General features: G+C 40.6%; 1 protein-coding gene across 1 annotated transcript in view; it reads right to left on the bottom strand.

Annotated features, from left to right (window-relative positions):
- Positions 1-348: 348 nt before the first annotated feature.
- slc40a1 (solute carrier family 40 member 1) overlaps positions 349-17,628 on the bottom strand; it is a 31,218-nt gene continuing 13,938 nt past the window's right edge. Inside the window, exons 5-8 of the mRNA XM_062067659.1 lie at positions 14,960-15,086; positions 13,059-13,310; positions 10,627-11,265; positions 349-6,977 (exon numbers count right to left, since the gene is read on the bottom strand). Coding sequence (XP_061923643.1) covers positions 6,661-6,977; positions 10,627-11,265; positions 13,059-13,310; positions 14,960-15,086 — 1,335 coding nt within the window. The 3' untranslated portion in view covers positions 349-6,660. The remainder of the gene's footprint in view (positions 6,978-10,626; positions 11,266-13,058; positions 13,311-14,959; positions 15,087-17,628) is intronic.

Here is a 17,628-nt window from a genome sequence, read left to right on the forward strand (position 1 = left end):
TACAGCGTGCCAGTCCAGCCACATGTTACATGTTATTACTTGCTCACACAGGAGACAGCAAAGCATACTTACTCATCAGCCACACAGCTTACACTGACGGTAGCCGTATCAAACAACTTTAACATTGTTACGTTACAAATATGCGCCACACTGTGAACCCACACCAAAAAAGAATGAAAAACACATTTCTGGAGAACATCCCACCGTAACACAACATAAACACAACACAACCATTACCCAGAATCCCATGCAGCCCTAACTCTTCCGGTCTACATTATACACCCCCGCTACCACCAAATCCCCCACACATCAACCCCCCCCCCCCTCTCCGTGCGTTGGTTGAGCGGAAGAGTTAGGGCTGCATGGGATTCTGGGTATTCGCACCGTCAGTGTAAGATGTGTGGCTGCTGAGTTAGTACGCCTTGCTTTCACTTACGTGAGCAAGCTGAAATTGCATTCTACGTGTGGTCGAGCAGGTACACTGTTAGAGCAGACTGTAGAGGGCGCCAAATGCTCATCACGCTCTGATATTCGGGAGTCTCCCGGGAAAAATGAGAGGGTTGGCAAGTATGACACTATCAAGCGCCATTCATTCAAAACTCGCGGGCTGCACTAACATCAAATTTCCACATTAAAGTGCGTGCCGGTGCATGTGTCGGAGACCCCTGGTTAACAGAGCATAAAGCATTTAAGCTTTGTATGCGGTGTTTTTCATTTTAAATTTAATTTTTTTTTTTGTGGCTCCCATTACTTTCTTTAATTTGTGAAACTTGTCAAAATGGCTCTTTGAGTGGTAAAGGTTGCCGACCCCTGGTTTATACTGAAAACAGTCGACGGCCTTTTGAAATAGTCCTGACTCCTGAATTTCAAGAGGGGAAAAAGTATTAAAAAAAACTGTTACCAAACTACATTTTTTTAAGGCGTTCAGACTACACGGTGCAGCTACAGACTTCTACAAATTAGTCCAAACATTCTCCAACATCTGGTGTGGTTATTTCAATGTCCAACACAAATATGTCTCTGCTCCATGATGCCCAAAATCACAGCAACGAGCACATTTTTCCAGGGTGGGGTGCAGCTGTCAAAGCGTAAGGTAGTCGGGCTTAAAAAAATAAAAATAACAATCGTTCCTGCTGTTACTTTGCTAAACACATTGTGAGGTCCACCTTTACTATTTGAAGGATATGCAGAAATCTCAAACCCCAAAATTGGCAGCCACACTTCCGTCGGTCTACCAGCTGTGGCAACAAATGTAGCTTACCACCATCAATGTGTGAATGTGGATTGAATGAATGGTGGGTTCTCAGTTCTCTCTGAAGCGCTTTGGGTGTCTAGAAAAGCACTAAATAATCATCACCCCACCCGCGTACCAAACTGGTACGCATTCAGACTTTCTTCCTTAAAGGGACAGTAAGTGTCAGGCCACACCCCACCTTTTAGTAAGGAATCTGGATTTCGGACGTGTGCAAGACAAAATGATCAAATATCAGATCCGGCATAATGACTTAAAGTGCTGGAGTAACAACAATCACAGTTGGAAACAACTACAACCAATTAAGAGGACTATGCTAACAAGTAAAGAAAAACTACAATTACAGTAGGTAGGACACTGAAATCCTTGGTGATGCAAAATTTGGAATGCTTCAAGGTGGATTATTGGATTCCCTCGTTTCCTTTCGCACCACATATGAACCTTGACTTTGGTACCTGGAAGCTATTGAAGTGGTTGCATAGGTTTTTCTCACCTGCTAATAAGAATGGCACCTCACATGGCACTGAAGACACACTTATTTAAAAAAAAACACAACCTGCATTTGCCGAACGCAGTCCGTTTTTCAACCCTTTAGAAACCGCAGAAAAAAAAGAATCCCTCCGTTGTTTGGTTCAACTAAAAACCCTCCCAAGCCGTGCGAGCTGACACACACTTGAAGCACCAAGGAAATGCGCGATGCATTTTTAAATGTGAGATGTGGCTGCTATACAGAGATGTACTTTTTTACACACATTCTTGTATAGTGTATCCGGAAAGTAACAGCCCTGCATTTTCCCACATTTTGTTATGTTACAGCCTTATTCCAAAATGGAATAAATAAATTTTTGTCTTCAAAATTCTACATACAATACCCCATAATGATTGATTTTTATTTTGCAAATGTATTACAACTAAAGAGATAAATGCTTTAAAATGTAAAACCGGAAATTATCAGTATCGGTTTCAAAATTATCGGTATCGGTTTGAATAAGTACATTTTATGACTTATTAAAACTCCGCTGTGTACACGGACATAGAGAGAAGTACAGAGCGCCAATAAACCTTAAAGGCACTGCCTTTGCATGACGGCCCAGTCACATTACATCTACGGCTTTTTCACAATGCAAGGCCTACTTGGTCAACAGCCATACAGGTCACACTGAGGGTGTCCGTATAAAAAATTTAACACTGTTACAAATATGCGCCACACTGTGAACCCACACCAAACAAGAATGACAAACACATTTCGGGAGAACATCCACACCGTAACACAACATAAACACAACAGAACAAATACCCAGAACCCCTTGCATCACTAATTCTTCCGGGACCCTACAATATACACCCCCCCGCTAGCACCGAACCCCCGAATTCAGAGGTCTCAAGGTTGGCAAGTATGCTCTAGTATACTCTGGACTGAAGCTGTGTGCCTTCATTGTTTTTGTAGCTGTTGTTTTGAGGCATGTTTAAAAAAAAATTAAAAATAATGCACTTTGTGAAAGTCAAAGTACAGTATTTCCCACAGTTGTAGTGGGTATTAGGATTATCTCAGGGAGAGCATGTCCCAAATTCCAAGCTGCTGTTTTGAGGCATGTTAAAAAAAATAATGCACTTTGTGACTTCAATAATAAATATGGCAGTGCCATGTTGGCACTTTTTTCCATAACTTGAGTTGAAGTTGTTCTCTTATTTTGGAAAACGTTGTTTTTGATTGATTGATTGAAACTTGTATTAGTAGATTGCACAGTACAGTACATATTCCGTACAACTGACCACTAAATGGTAACACCCGAATACGTTTTTCAACTTGTTTAAGTCGGGGTCCACGTTAATCAATTCATGGTAAAGTTACATTGTTTAATGCATTCAGCGGGGCATCACAACAAAATTAGGCATAATAATGTGTTAATTCCACGACTGTATATATCGGTATCGGTTGATATCGGAATCTGTAATTAAGAGTTGGACAATATCGGAATATCGGATATTGGCAAAAAAGCCATTATCGGACATCTCTAATTATAACTACAAAAAAGAAAAAATTCACAAGCCTTTTGCTCAACACTTTGTTGATCTACCTTTTGCAGCAATTACAGCCACAAGTCTTTTTTTTTTTAAACAATGCCACAAGCTTGGCACACCTAAAAGGAAGTCTAAGTCTAAGTCTCTATCTTTAGGTAGGTTTTTTTTTACCCATTCCTCTTTTCCTCTTAAGCTCCATCAGGTTGGATGGAAGCTTTGGCTTTCATCCAGGGCTATGCATTCCAGAACAACCATTTTTGCAGCAAACCACCAACCAGGCATGCCAGACGGAAGCCATTTCTTAGTAAAGTTTGCCAAATTGCATGGGAAAGACTCTCAGACCATGAGAGACAAAATGATCTGGTCTGTTGAGACAAATATTGCCGTGAATGCCAGACATCATGTTTGGAGGAAACTACAGTGAAGCATGGTGGTGGCAGCATCATGATGCGGGGATGGTTTTCAGCGGCAGGAACTGGGAGTCTAGCCAGGATAGAGGGAAGGTTGAATACAGCAATGTACAGAGACATCCTGGATGAAAACCATCTAATACAGGGATGTCAAACTCGTTTTCATTGAGGGCCACATGGCAGTTATGGCCGCTTGGAACAGCGAATAATGTATAAATTTGCCTCTGGATTTCATTAATAATTATATAAATTGTGACTGTCGATTTTACAGTCAAAACTTTACGTTTACAAAATTTTACAGCAAAATAGTGTTTTTTGTTTTAACATTTTACTGTAAATATAAAAACAGTACCACTGTTGTTTTTTACGGAAAAAGCGGGCAGCTTAGTTGCCAGAATTTTACTATCAAATTTACATTGGTTTTTACAACAAAATATTGTTAATGGGAAAAAAGTACAAGTTCCTTTTTTATTCTGGCATCTTAGCTGGCAGTTTTTCTAACGTAAAAACAAATAATTTTTCCATTTCTAGTAATACGTCAAAACAACAACCGTAGATTTTACAGTAAAAAACTGGCAGCTCAGTCAACATAATTTTAACGCAATAAACTGGTAGTTTTTTTTAATCAATTTTCAGTAATATGTTGTAAAGAACACCGTAAAATGTATTGTCATTTGTATTCATTTGATGGGTAGTTTGCTGTAAAGTTAAGTACTTTTATTTAGACAAAACATGTTTGGAAAGTTTGATAATATACTGTAATATTTTTTGCAATATTGGATACTATTAAAGTTTAAAAGGTATGCAATTTTAAGCAGTACATATATTTTTTCTGTCAAAATGAAAAAAAATCCATTATTTAGTGAGAAAATATTAAGTACTTTATTGACATAATATCCAGGTGTTTGCGGGCCAGATACTAAAGATAAAGTACCAATGATTGTCTCACACACACTAGGTGTGGTGAAATTAACCTCTGCATTTGACCCATCACCCTTGTTCACCCCCTGGGAGGTGAGGGGAGCAGTGAGCAGCAGCGGTGGCCGCGCCCGAGGAATCATTTTGGTGATTTAACCCCCAATTCCAACCCTTGATGCTGAGTGCCAAGCAGGGGTCCCATTTTTATAGTCTTTGGTATGACTCGGCCGGGGTTTGAACTCACGACCTACCGATCCCAGGAAGGACACTCTAACCCAAGGGTCACCAACACGGTGCCCGCGGGCACCAGGTAGCCCGTAAGGACCAGATGAGTCGCTCGCTGGCCTGTTCTAAAAATAGCTCAAATAGCAGCACTTACCAGTGAGCTGCCTCTATTTTTTAAATTGTATTTATTTACTAGCAAGCTGGTCTCGCTTTGCTCAACATTTTTAATTCTAAGAGAGACAGAACTCAAATAGAATTTGAAAATCCAAGAAAATATTTTAAAGACTTGGTCTTCACTTTAAATAAATGTATTAATTTTTTTACTTTGCTTCTTATAACTTTCAGAAAGACAATTTTAGAGAAAAAATACAACCTTAAAAATGATTTTAGGATTTTTAAACATATGTACCTTTTTACCTTTTAAATTTCTTCCTCTTCTTTCCTGACAATTTAAATCAATGTTCAAGTATTTTTATCTTTTTTATTGTAAAGAATAATAAATACATTTTAATTTAATTTTTCATTTTAGCTTCTGTTTTTTTGACGAAGAATATTTGTGAAATATTTCTTTAAACTTATGATTAAAATTCAAAAAAATTATTCTGGCAAAGCTACAAAATCTGTAGAATCAAATTAAATCTTATTTCAAAGTCTTTTGAATTTCTTTTAAAACTTTTGTTCTGGAAAATCTAGAAGAAATAATGATTTGTCTTTGTTAGAAATATAGCTTGGTCCAATTTGTTATATATTCTAACAAAGTGCAGATTGGATGTTAACCTATTTAAAACATGTCATCAAAATTCTAAAATTAATCTTAATCAGGAAAAATTACTAATGATGTTTCATAAATTATTTTTTAAATTTTTTCAAAAAGATTCGAATTAGTAAAATGTTCTCTTCTTTTTTTCGGTTGAATTTTGAATTTTAAAGAATCGAAATTGAAGATAAACTATGTTTCAAAATTTAATTGTCATTTTTTTGTGTGTTTTCTCCTCTTTTAAACCGTTCGATTAAGTGTAAATATCATTAATTATTAATAATAACAGAGTTAAAGGTAAATTGAGCAAATTGGCTATTTCTGGCAATTTATTTAAGTGTGTATCAAACTGGTAGCCCTTCGCATTAATCAGTACCCAAGAAGTACCGGTAGCTCTTTTTCAAAAAGGTTGGTGACCACTGCTCTAACCACAAGGCCACCGAGCAGGTTATAATGTCGCGGGCCAGATGTGGCCCCCGGGCCTTGAGTTTGACACCTGTGATCGAATATGTTAATCTAATATTCCCATCTAACATAATGGCGCTGGAGAAGTGCTGCAAAGAGGAATGGGCAAAACTACCCAAAGATAGGTGTGCCAAGCTTGTGGCATCGTGTTCAAAAAGACTTTGAGGCTGTAATTGCTGCCAAAGGTGCATCAACAAAGTATTGAGCAAAGGCTGAGAATACTTATTTATGTCTCCTTTTTTGTATTTAAAAAAAAAAAACGTTCCCTCTCTCATAATGGGGTATTGTCTGTAGAATTTTGAGGACAAAATTGAATTGAATCCATTCTGGGAAAAGGCTGTAACATAACAAATTGTGGAAAAAGTGCTGTGAACACTATCCGGATGCGCTGTATTTTAAATCACAAGTTGATGCAGTCTGTTGGGACTATCATCTTTTACTGTCACTTAAAATCGTCCCTCACGCACGCTAAATAATTGGGCGACAATAAACTCACTGGTGCACGCACTCCTGAACGTAAGCTTTCTCATGCGACGAGAATCGCTCCACTGGCTGCGTGTGAGAGGGTCAGTCAAGTATCGGTATATACTGTAAGGCTTTGGACAGCGACGTTAGACAATGGTGGGAGACGAGGCGACGTCGTCCGCCTCCGCCTTCCGCTCCGGCGAGCAGCAGAGGAACAGACGACTGCCCAGACTCTTGAAGGCAAATCTAAAGTACATGATGTGACCCATGGCCACGAAGGAGACGGAGATGATGACCAGCAGACCGAAGGCCTCCTGGTTTGGTGCCAGAATCACCATGATGAAGTGCAGCAGGTCTAAGAGGTAATTCATGGAGTTCTGGACGCCGTTGATCACGCCTCGCTCGGATTCCATCACATTCTCCTGGATGAGCTGAGTCACAGTCAGGTCAAAGGACCAAAGCCCTGTGAGGAAAAAGCGCCAAGGTCAGAGTCAGGACAATGAGTTTGTTGGGGACATATTGCGATATTATTGGCGTCAAGGGTTGGAGTTATTGCACTGACACCTGTGGTAAAGTCACCGATGACTTGCATAAACTGTGATTCAACTTGTGAAACCAATGACATCACCCTTTGAGAGTCATCCATTCATTTTTTACCACTTATCCTGTAGGGCAGAACCCTCAAAATTGCCGCCCGGAGCAGATTTCTTTCACACGTTCTAAAAATACTATTACAAAAACTAGTGCTGTGAAATGATTACCATATTTTTTGGACTATAAGTCGCAGTTTTTTTCATAGTTTGGCCGGGGATGAGACTTATACTCAGGAGCGACTTATGTGTGAAATTATTAACACATTACCGTAAAATACCAAATAATATTATCTAGCTCATTCACGTAAGAGACTACACGTATAAGATTTCATTGGATTTAGCGATTAGGAGTGACAGATTGTTTGGTAAACGTATAGCATGTTCTATATGTTATAGTTATTTGAATGACTCTTACCATAATATGTTAAGTTAACATACCAGGCACGTTCTCAGTTGGTTATTTATGCGTCATATAACGTACACTTATTCAGCCTGTTGTTTACTATTCTTTATTTATTTTAAATTGCCTTTCAAATGTCTATTCTTGGTGTTGGGTTTTATCAAATAAATTTCCCCCAAAAATGCGACTTATGCTCCAGTGCGACTTATATATGTTTTTTTCCTTCTTTATTATGCATTTTCGGCCGGTGCGATTTATACTCTGAAGCGACTTATAGTCCGAAAATTATGGTAGTTATTTTGATCGGATTAATCACACTTTTGAAGTTAAAACATCATAATATTTCACTGGTTATTAATTGTGTGCATAATTTAACTCAAAAAAATACCCAAATATTTGGACAATTTTATTGTTAGAATTAGAGATGTACGATAATATCGGACTGCCGATATAATCGGCCGATAAATGCTTTAAAATGTAATATCGGCAATTATCGGTATCGGTTTCAAAAAGTAAAATTTATGACTTTTGAAAACGCCACTGTACGGAGTGGAGTAGGGAGAAGTACAGAGCGAAAATAAACCTTAAAGGCACTGCATTTGCGTGTCGGCCCAATCACATAATATCTACGGCTTTTCACACACACAAGTGAATGCAATGCATACTTGGTCAACAGCCATACAGGTCACATTGAGGGTGTCCGTATAAACTTTAACACTGTTACAAATATGCGCCACACTGTGAACCCACACCAAAGAAGAATGACAAACACATTTCGGGAGAACATGCGCACCGTAACACAACATAAACACAACAGAACCCCTTGCAGCACTAACTCTTCCGGGATACTACAATATACACCCCCCGCTACCCCCTACAACCCACCTCAAAATAATGCACTTTGTGACTTCAATAATAAATATGGCAGTGCCATGTTGGCATTTTTTTCCATAACTTGAGTTGATTTATTTTGGAAAACCTTGTTAATTTGTTTAATGCATCCAGCAGGGCATCACAACAAAATTAGGAATAATGTGTTAATTCCACGACTGTGTATATCGGTATCGGTTGATATCGCAACCGGTAATTAAGAGTTGGACAATATCGGAATATCGGATATCGGCAAAAAAGCCATTATCGGACATCTCTAGTTAGAATGTCACCAAGAAATGTTTTTATTTATATAAAATATTTGGTAACAATTTAGTATAGGGAACATATTCTAAGTAACAAAGAGTTAATTTAGAGTTATTTGGACACTAGGTGAACGTATAAGGGTTTAGGGTTACTAATAAGCAATAATTCTGAGGTTATTGCAGGAAGACTCTTAGTTAATGGCTTACTGGTTGTATAATAAGGCCATGCAGAATAAGGCATTAATAAGTACTTAATAATCACCAATTAAGAGCCAATGTTACTAATTTGCATGTTAATAAGCAACTAATTAATGGTGAATGTTCCCCATACTAAAGTGTTACCAAATATTTTTTTAAATGTTTTACCTAAAAGTAATTTATTTGCTCAAAATTTGCCAACATTTTTACTTTGGCCAAGAGCTGGTGGGCAGCCAAGGACAGAGTCAACTCTATTGGTTGCTTCGTTGGCTCTGTTCCTGTCTCTGGCAGTGAAGCCCCCCCTTACCAGCAGACGATGGTGTAGAGCAGGGGTGTCAAACTCATTTTAGATCGGGGGCCACATCGAGAAAAATCTACTCCCAAGTGGGCCGGACTGGTAAAATCACGGCACGATAACTTAAAAATAAAGACAACTTCAGATTGTTTTCTTTGTTTAAAAATAGAACAAGCACATTCTGAAATTGTGCAAATCATAATGTTGTTGTAGCCCACATTATTTCTTCATTTGAAACAGTGAAGGAGCCCCAAACGATTGACGTCATGTTTGTTTACAATGAGCTCAGGATCAGTTTACGACAAAAGTAGGAGAAAAGGAGCGCCCGATTTGCTCACCTGGACCCACTTACAGCACAGTACGGGTAATGTTGCCTTTTTTGAGTATTTTCTTTTTGTTTTGTTTCATTAGTTATCTGAACTATTTTTCAATGTTATCGGATTTAATGGGCGGCCGAGGTTGCTTTGTTGGGTCTGCTCCTGTCTCTGGCCATGCTCCCCCCACCCCAGTAGACGATGGCGTGGAACACCACAGTGTATATGTCCCCCCCCCCCAACCCCCCCAGCGTTCGGGGATTAATAAAGTATTTCTGATTCTGATTAATCGGTAGACCAAAATCAAAGGTCTGCTGTAGAAGTGAAGTGAATTATATTTATATAGCGCTTTTCTCTAGTGACTCAAAGCGCTTTACATAGTGAAACCCAATATCTAAGTTACATTTAAACCAGTGTGGGTGGCACTGGGAGCAGGTGGGTAAAGTGTCTTGCCCAAGGACACAACGGCAGTGACTAGGATGGCAGAAGCTGGGATTGAACCTGGAACCCTCAAGTTGCTGGCATGGCCACTCTACCAACCGAGCTATACCGCCCAGAGAATGCTGGTTCTCCAGAATATACAAGATAAGTCTAGTAGTGAAGAGAAAATGTGGAAATGTGGCCTCCTAAAACATCCATCCATCCATTTTCTACCGCTTGTCCCTTTTGGGGTCGCTGGGGGTGCTGGAGCCTATCTCAGCTGCATTCGGATGAGAGGCGGGGTACACCCTGGACAAGTCGCCACCTCATCACAGGGCCAACACAGATAGACAGACAACATTCACACTCACACACTAGGGCCAATTTAGTGTTGCCAATCAACCTATCCCCAGGTGCATGTCTTTGGAGGTGGGAGGAAGCCGGAGTACCCAGAGGGAACCCACGCGGTCACGGGGAGAACATGCAAACTCCACACAGAAAGATCCCGAGCGCAGGATCGAACCCAGGACTACTAAAACAATTTAGTTGAATATACCTGTTATAGACTACTAATGGTAACATAAGATAGCAGGTGATATTATCATTTTTGGATATGATCTTTATCATCCCCAACAGTGCTTAGGAACAAACCAGCAATGGTCCCAATATTCATGTTTTTGCCAGATTTCAAGCTTCACTCCTTACAAAGTAAAACTATGGAGGACTGAGCTACAGCAATGAAATACTGCTACTTACCAACCCTCGCAGCAATGACACCAGCAAACAGCAAGCTAACAGACATGTAGGTCTTCAGCGTTGGCAGATCTTCAGCTGGTGCACTAGTGGTCGTAGCATTTCCACCAAAGATGCCCGTGAGGCCCTGGTCGACCTCAGTCAGCATCTTCTCTCCCATGATGTGACTGTAAAGGTCCTGGAAAGGCGAGACGCTGAGGTCTAAAGGGCTCCCGGGCGCAAAGACTGAGGCGACGCACAGCATGAGACAAGAGAGCTGAGCTATGCCGGAGATGAAGCCGGTGCGAACCAAGCCACACTTCTTGCGCACCCATGTGAAGGCGACGGTGCCACAGATGCCCGACACTGCCGAGGCTCCCATCAGCAGACTGAGGATTGAGCCGTTGAGGCCTTGTGTGTAGGCGTAGCCTGTGGTGATGCAGTCGAATCCAAGTACTGTCATGTAGAGAAAAGCTAAGGACATTCCAGCGAAGAAAATGCTCTGGTTGTAGTAGGCCACCCAACCGGCCTTGAAGGTGCGCAGGGGCTCGGCCACCTGATAACAGCAGCCTCGCTGTTTCGGGGAGTCAGGCTTGACCACCACTGCGGTTTCATTCATTAGTGGCCGGGATGACTCCTCAGGACTTTGGCCGTTCTCTGATTCTGCAAGAGAGCAGTCTGGATTAGTAAACAGGCCTTGAAAAACCAAGGGGTTGTATTGCCCAATGTTTTCGTATAACATTGTTAGTTTCGAAGAAAGTTCTGGAGAAAAATCTTATTCATGATTTACCAGATAGACAAGATCCTAATCTCATTCCCCAGTCTGCAAGCAACCCTCAACCGTATGCATCTATCAGTAAAAACTACAAAACCCAAAACCAGTGAAGTTGTCACGTTGTGTAAATCGTAAATAAAAACAGAATACAATGATTTGCAAATCCTTTTCAACTTATATTCCATTGAATAGACTGCAAAGACAAGATATTTAGTGTTCGAACAACACTCAGTAAACGTTTGGGAACTGAAGAGACCGATTTTTGAAGCTTTTCAGGTGGAATTCTTTCCCATTCTTGCTTGATGTACAGCTTAAATTGTTCAACAGTCCGGGGGTCTCCGTTGTGGTATTTTAGGCTTCATATTGCGCCACACATTTTCAATGGGAGACAGGTCTGGACTATAGGCAGGCCAGTCTAGTATCCGCACTCTTTTACTATGAAGCCAGGCTGTTGTAACATGTGACTTGGCATTGTCTTGCTGAAATAAGCAGGGGCGTCCATGATAACATTGCTTGGATGGCAACATATGTTGCTCCAAAACCTTTATGTACCTTTCAGCATTAATGGTGCCTTCACAGATGTGTAAGTTACCCATGCCTGGGGCACTAATACACCACCATACCATCAAAGATGCTGGCTTTTGAACTTTGTGCCTATAACAATCCGGATGGTTCTTTTCCTTTTTGTTCCGGAGGACACGACATCCAGTTTACTCGTCAGACCACAGAACACTTTTCCACTTTGCATCAGTCCATCTTAGATGAGCTCGGGCCCAGCAAAGCTGGCTGTGTTTCTGGGTGTTGTTGATAAATGGCTTTGGCTTTGCATTGTAGACTTTTAACTTGCACTTACAGATGTAGCGACCAACTGTAGTTACTGCCAGTGGTTTTCTGGAGTGTTCCTGAGCCCATGTGGTGATATCCTTTACACACTGATGTCGCTTTTTGATGCAGTACCGCCTGAGGGATCCAAGCAATATCATCGCTTACGTGCAGGGATTTCTCCAGATTCTCTGAACCTTTTGATGATATTATGGACCGTGGACGGTGAAATCCCTAAATTTCTTGCAATAGCTCGTAGAAAAATGTTGTTCTTAAACTGTTTGAAAAATTTGCGCATGCATTTGTTCAAAGTGGTGACCCTCGCCCCATCCTTGTTTGAGAATGACTGAGCATTTCATGGAAGCTGCTTTTACACCCAATCATGGCACCCACCTGCTCCCAATTAGCCTGTTCATCTGTGGGATATTCCAAATAAGTGTTTGATGAGCATTCCTCAACTTCCTCAGTCTTTGTTGCCACTTGTGCCAGCTTTTTTGAAACATGTTGCAGGCATCAAATTCCAAATGAGCTAATATTTGCAAAAAATAAAGTTTTCCAGTTCGAATGTTAAGTATCTTGTATTTGCAGTCTGTTCAATTGAATATATGTTGAAAACGATTTGCAAAAAAGTGTATTCTGTTTTTATTTACGATTTACACAACGTGGCATCTTCACTGGTTTTGGGTTTTGTAATACATGAAAACTGTAAGACCAGACTGTTAACCTTTAATAAGGTTTTTTTTTAGATTTTCTCTCAGTCTGTTAAGAAAAAACCTACAAGAAAAAGTTATTAACTGCTCATGTCTTTACTTCCAAAACCAGCAAAGGATAAAGCCCTCATTCCCCATACTCTCGGTACCTTTTGAAGGGCTGAGCTGTTTGAGCTCCTGCTGTTCATGCTGCTCTTTCTGACCAGCTTTCACAGCCAGTGCCGGTGTCTTCTGATAGACCTTCCACAGCAGCATGTACTCCAGACACATGGAGCACAGGTTCCAGCCCGAGATGAAGCCACAGCCGATGAAATGGGATCCAAAGGCCATTATCTGGCCCACAAGCATAGGAGCCAGGATGTTGGTCAGCTGGTCAATAATCCGCACTGTGGCGTTCATGTCTAATGTGTGCAGGAGAGAGAATGCGGACCAATGAACATTGTCCCAATGTATTTCTGTAACTGTCGTACTTTTTACATTGAACAAGAATGACACAGCACTAGCTACAGTCGTGGTCAAAAGTTGACGTCACTGACATCACGTGAACAACGATAAGGAGGAAATTTCTGTGGTCAGATGAAACAAAAATTGAGCTGTTTGGCCACAATACCCAGCAATATGTTTGGAGGAGAAAAGGTGAGGCCTTTAATCCCAGGAACACCATGCCTACCGTCAAGCATGGTGGTGGTTGTCATGATGTGGACTATGATGCAGCTTACTGCGAGGATTTCGCAGCTTGCTGCGAGGAATGTTTTCCCGTGGTGCAAACGGACTTGACTGGACATGGCGTGCAGGTAAAAACATGATTTATTCTTAACTCAAAAGTACTACAAAAACAAAAGGCGCACACAAGGCGGAGACACAAACTTGGCGCAGGGTACAAAAACTAACACTTAAACAGACTAAGGACATGAAACAAAAACAATTACGGTGACGAGAACTATGGCATGGACCGAGCAAAAACAAGAGATCCAACATGGGCAGAGCAAGAGATGAATAATGTCATCAAGGACTTTGGCATGGGTAGAGCAAAAACAGAGTAGCACATAGCAAGAACAGGGTAACAATGTCGCCAGGCCGACTACCTGGCAACTACAGGCTTAAATAAAAGTCTCTATGATTAACACAGGTGCGTGTGTCCAAATGAATCAGGTGAAACCAATGAGTCGTCATGGTGACAAAACAAACCAGGAAGCGCAAACAGGAACTAAGAGTCCAAAATCCAACAGAACATAACCAAACAAAACATGACCACAGAACATGACAGTGGTAGTATTATGCTCTGGGCCTGTTTTGCTGCCAATGGAACTGGTGCTTTACAGAGAGTAAATGAGACAAGGAAAAAGGAGGATTACCTCCAAATTCTTCAGGACAACCTAAAATCATCAGCCCGGAGGCTGGGTTCTGGGCGCAGTTGGGTGTTCCAACAGGACAAAGACCCCAAACACACATCAAAAGTGGTAAAGGAATGGCTAAATCAGGCTAGAATTAAGGTTTTAGAAAGGCCTTCCTAAAGTCCTGACTTGAATGTGTTAACAATGCTGAAGAAACAAGTCCATGTCAGAAAACCAACAAATTTAGCTGAACTGCACCAATTTTGTCAAGAGGAGTGGTCAAAAATTCAACCTGAAGCTTGTGGATGGCTACCAAAAGAGCCTTATTGCAGTGAAACTTGCCAAGGGACATGTAACCAAATATTAACATTGCTGTATGTATACTTTTGACCCAGCAGATTTGGTCACATTTTCAGTAAACTCATAATAAATTCATAAAAGAACCAAACTTCATGAATGTTTTTTGTGACCAACAAGTATGTGCTCCAATCACTCTATCACAATAAAAATAAGAGTTGTGGAAATTATTGGAAACTCAAGACAGCCATGACATTATGTTCTTTACAAGTGTATTTAAACTTTTGACCACGACTGTATGTAGAGTAGCGTAAGGACATAAAATGTTAAAAGGAGTCTAAATTGAGGGTCAAAGTCTGACACAGTGAACATACGTGATAAAGGATCACGTGAAGTCCACGTGAAGCACAAACACTGACCTGCCAACTTGCTGCTGTCCTGACCTGCAACAACCACCACCCAGTCCCTCTGGATGGTGATGGATGTCGCGGTGCTAGCAAGATTGGCGATATTGGCAATGCTGATCACCAGGATGTAGCAGGTGGTCTGAAAAATGGGGAAATTGGGGTTACTCATCACATGGTAAATGGTAAATGGGTTGTACTTGTATAGCGCTTTTCTACCTTTTTAAGGAACTCAAAGCGCTTTGACACTATTTCCACATTCACCCATTCACACACACATCCACACAATGATGGCGTGTGAATGTGTTACTAACCTAAAATTCCGGACTACTTTTTTCCTATGCTTTGAAACCTGCGGCTTATAAAACGGTGCAGCTAAATAAAGGATTTTGCACTGCTAACGGCCACAATGCAAATAGTTTTCATAACCCAAGCAAAGACACGGAAACGGTGTGTCATTGTTTGTGCTATGGCGCCATCTTTTGGATGAGTTTTCTCACTGCTGGTGCTGCGGGGTGAACGTCTACAGTATTGCCTTTGGTTTAGAGCTTTCAACCAGACGTACAAGTTCCGTTCCATCTACTAGTCTTCCATAGCGTTTCTACTCGTATGGATTATTCTTTCATCACTCCAAGCAACATCCATCCATCCATTTTCTACCGCTTGTCCCTTTTGGGGTGGCGGGGGGTGCTGCACTTGTAAGTTTAACAATATAATTAAAACAACTCATAGTTACTAAACCGTAATGTAATCAAGCGGGCATTGTTAGCATTAGCCAATACGATAACATATTTGCAAGTGTCTGTGTTAGTATTATTAACTTAAAATGGCATTCTTTTTGTATTGTTTCAGTTCCACAAACTCAGTAAATTCACCAATATATAACCGTGGAGTTACTGAGTCTCTCTAGTTGATTGGAGAGCTAGCTTCTGCAGCTCGTGGGTCCATGACGATGGCTTCTGTTTTGTTTGATCAGTCGTTTTACTGCCGTGTTACAGGCAGTACATAAACATGTACGAAATATTTCTGTGTAAATACCTTATTTCACAACGCATATATTTGTGGCTTATAGTCCAGTGCGGCTAATGTGAAGCGAAGTGAATTATATTCATATAGCGCTTTTCTCTAGTGACTCAAAGGGCTTTACATAGTGAAACCCAATATCTAAGTTCCATTTAAACCAGTGTGGGTGGCACTGGGAGCAGGTGGATAAAGTGTCTTGCCCAAGGACACAACGGCAGTGATTAGGATGGCGGAAGCGGGGATCGAACCTGTAACCCTCAAGTTGCTGGCACGGCTGCTCTACCAACCGAGCGTAAGGAAAAATATATATTTTTCGTCTCAAATTTAGTGCGCTCTATTGTCAAAAAGAAATTTACATAAAAAAATACATTTTATTAAAAAATGTGTGCAAAGGCGAATAAAACCTTTTTTAAACAGGCCTTTCTGGCTGGGATTCGAGCGCCAATTTTAATAGAAGTAAAAAGAATGTCCAATATACCGTTCTGCGTGAAATGTAAGATTCTTCTATACCCCAAATTTACTTTTCAGTTATTTATTTGTAATGGTCATTGATCTAATTGATACCACATTTACAATGCATACATATACATATGTATTTACATACAGTCGGAGAGGTGATATAATAGAGAGAGATGCATTGTAGATTTGATTTTAAAAAAAATATCCCTCCAGGTTTTTGCGATGTCGCGATCACACCAATTCATGCAAATTGGATAAATTCCCACAAATTATATGCATCCTAGCACCTTCCACGCAAATTTTAACCAATCAAATTTGTCTAAACTGTCTAATCAAAACATGTTTGTTTCTTTTGTGGAGATGTAAAAAACTCTATTGCTGAAACAGCACATAGCGCACACCTACAGTACTGCCAGTTCCTGTCTACGACGCAAAGCCTTCTGGATAATGTTATATATAAACATTTAGCAACACACTGGCAATGGAGATGACACTCAGATCTACGTGTCCCTTGCCTATTGATTTACTTTGTTGCTGCATGGACCAGATCATTGTGTGGATGCAAAACAATTTTCTTCAGCTTAACAGAGTTAAGCTGAAGAAAATTGTCTTTGGCCCACAGAAGCAGAGAGAAACTACTATTAGTCACCTTCAGACCCTTTCCCTGAAACCTAATAATCAGGTTAGAAATCTAGGGGTAATAATGGAGCAACTTTAGCAGACACATTAAGTCAATAACATCAGCAGCTTTTTACCACCTGAAAAACATTGCCAAACTCAGAGGAATAATGTCTAAATCAGACTTAGAAAGACTAATCCATGCCTTTGTCTCCAGAAGGTTAGACTAAGGTAATGACCTACTCACTGGGCTCTCTAAACAAGCTGTAATGCAGCTGCAGTACATCCAAAATGCTACTGCTCGAGTCCTGACTAGAACCGGGAAATACGACCGCATTAGTCCAGTGCTTAGGTCACTGCACTGGCTTCCTGTTGCTCAGAAAATAGACTTTAAAACATCTCTGCTCATGTACAAGTCTGTTCATGGTCTCTCTGCTCATGTACAAGTCTTTTCATGGTCTTGTGCCAAAGTACATTTCTGACATGTTGGAGCCATATGAACCATCTCGAGCCATGAGAACCTCAGGAAGTGGTCTCCTGCTGGTGCTTAGAGTCAGGACTTAACATGGTGAAACTACGTTTCA

Source organism: Entelurus aequoreus, linkage group LG13 (assembly GCF_033978785.1).
Source record: "Entelurus aequoreus isolate RoL-2023_Sb linkage group LG13, RoL_Eaeq_v1.1, whole genome shotgun sequence".
Lineage (NCBI taxonomy): Eukaryota > Metazoa > Chordata > Actinopteri > Syngnathiformes > Syngnathidae > Entelurus > Entelurus aequoreus.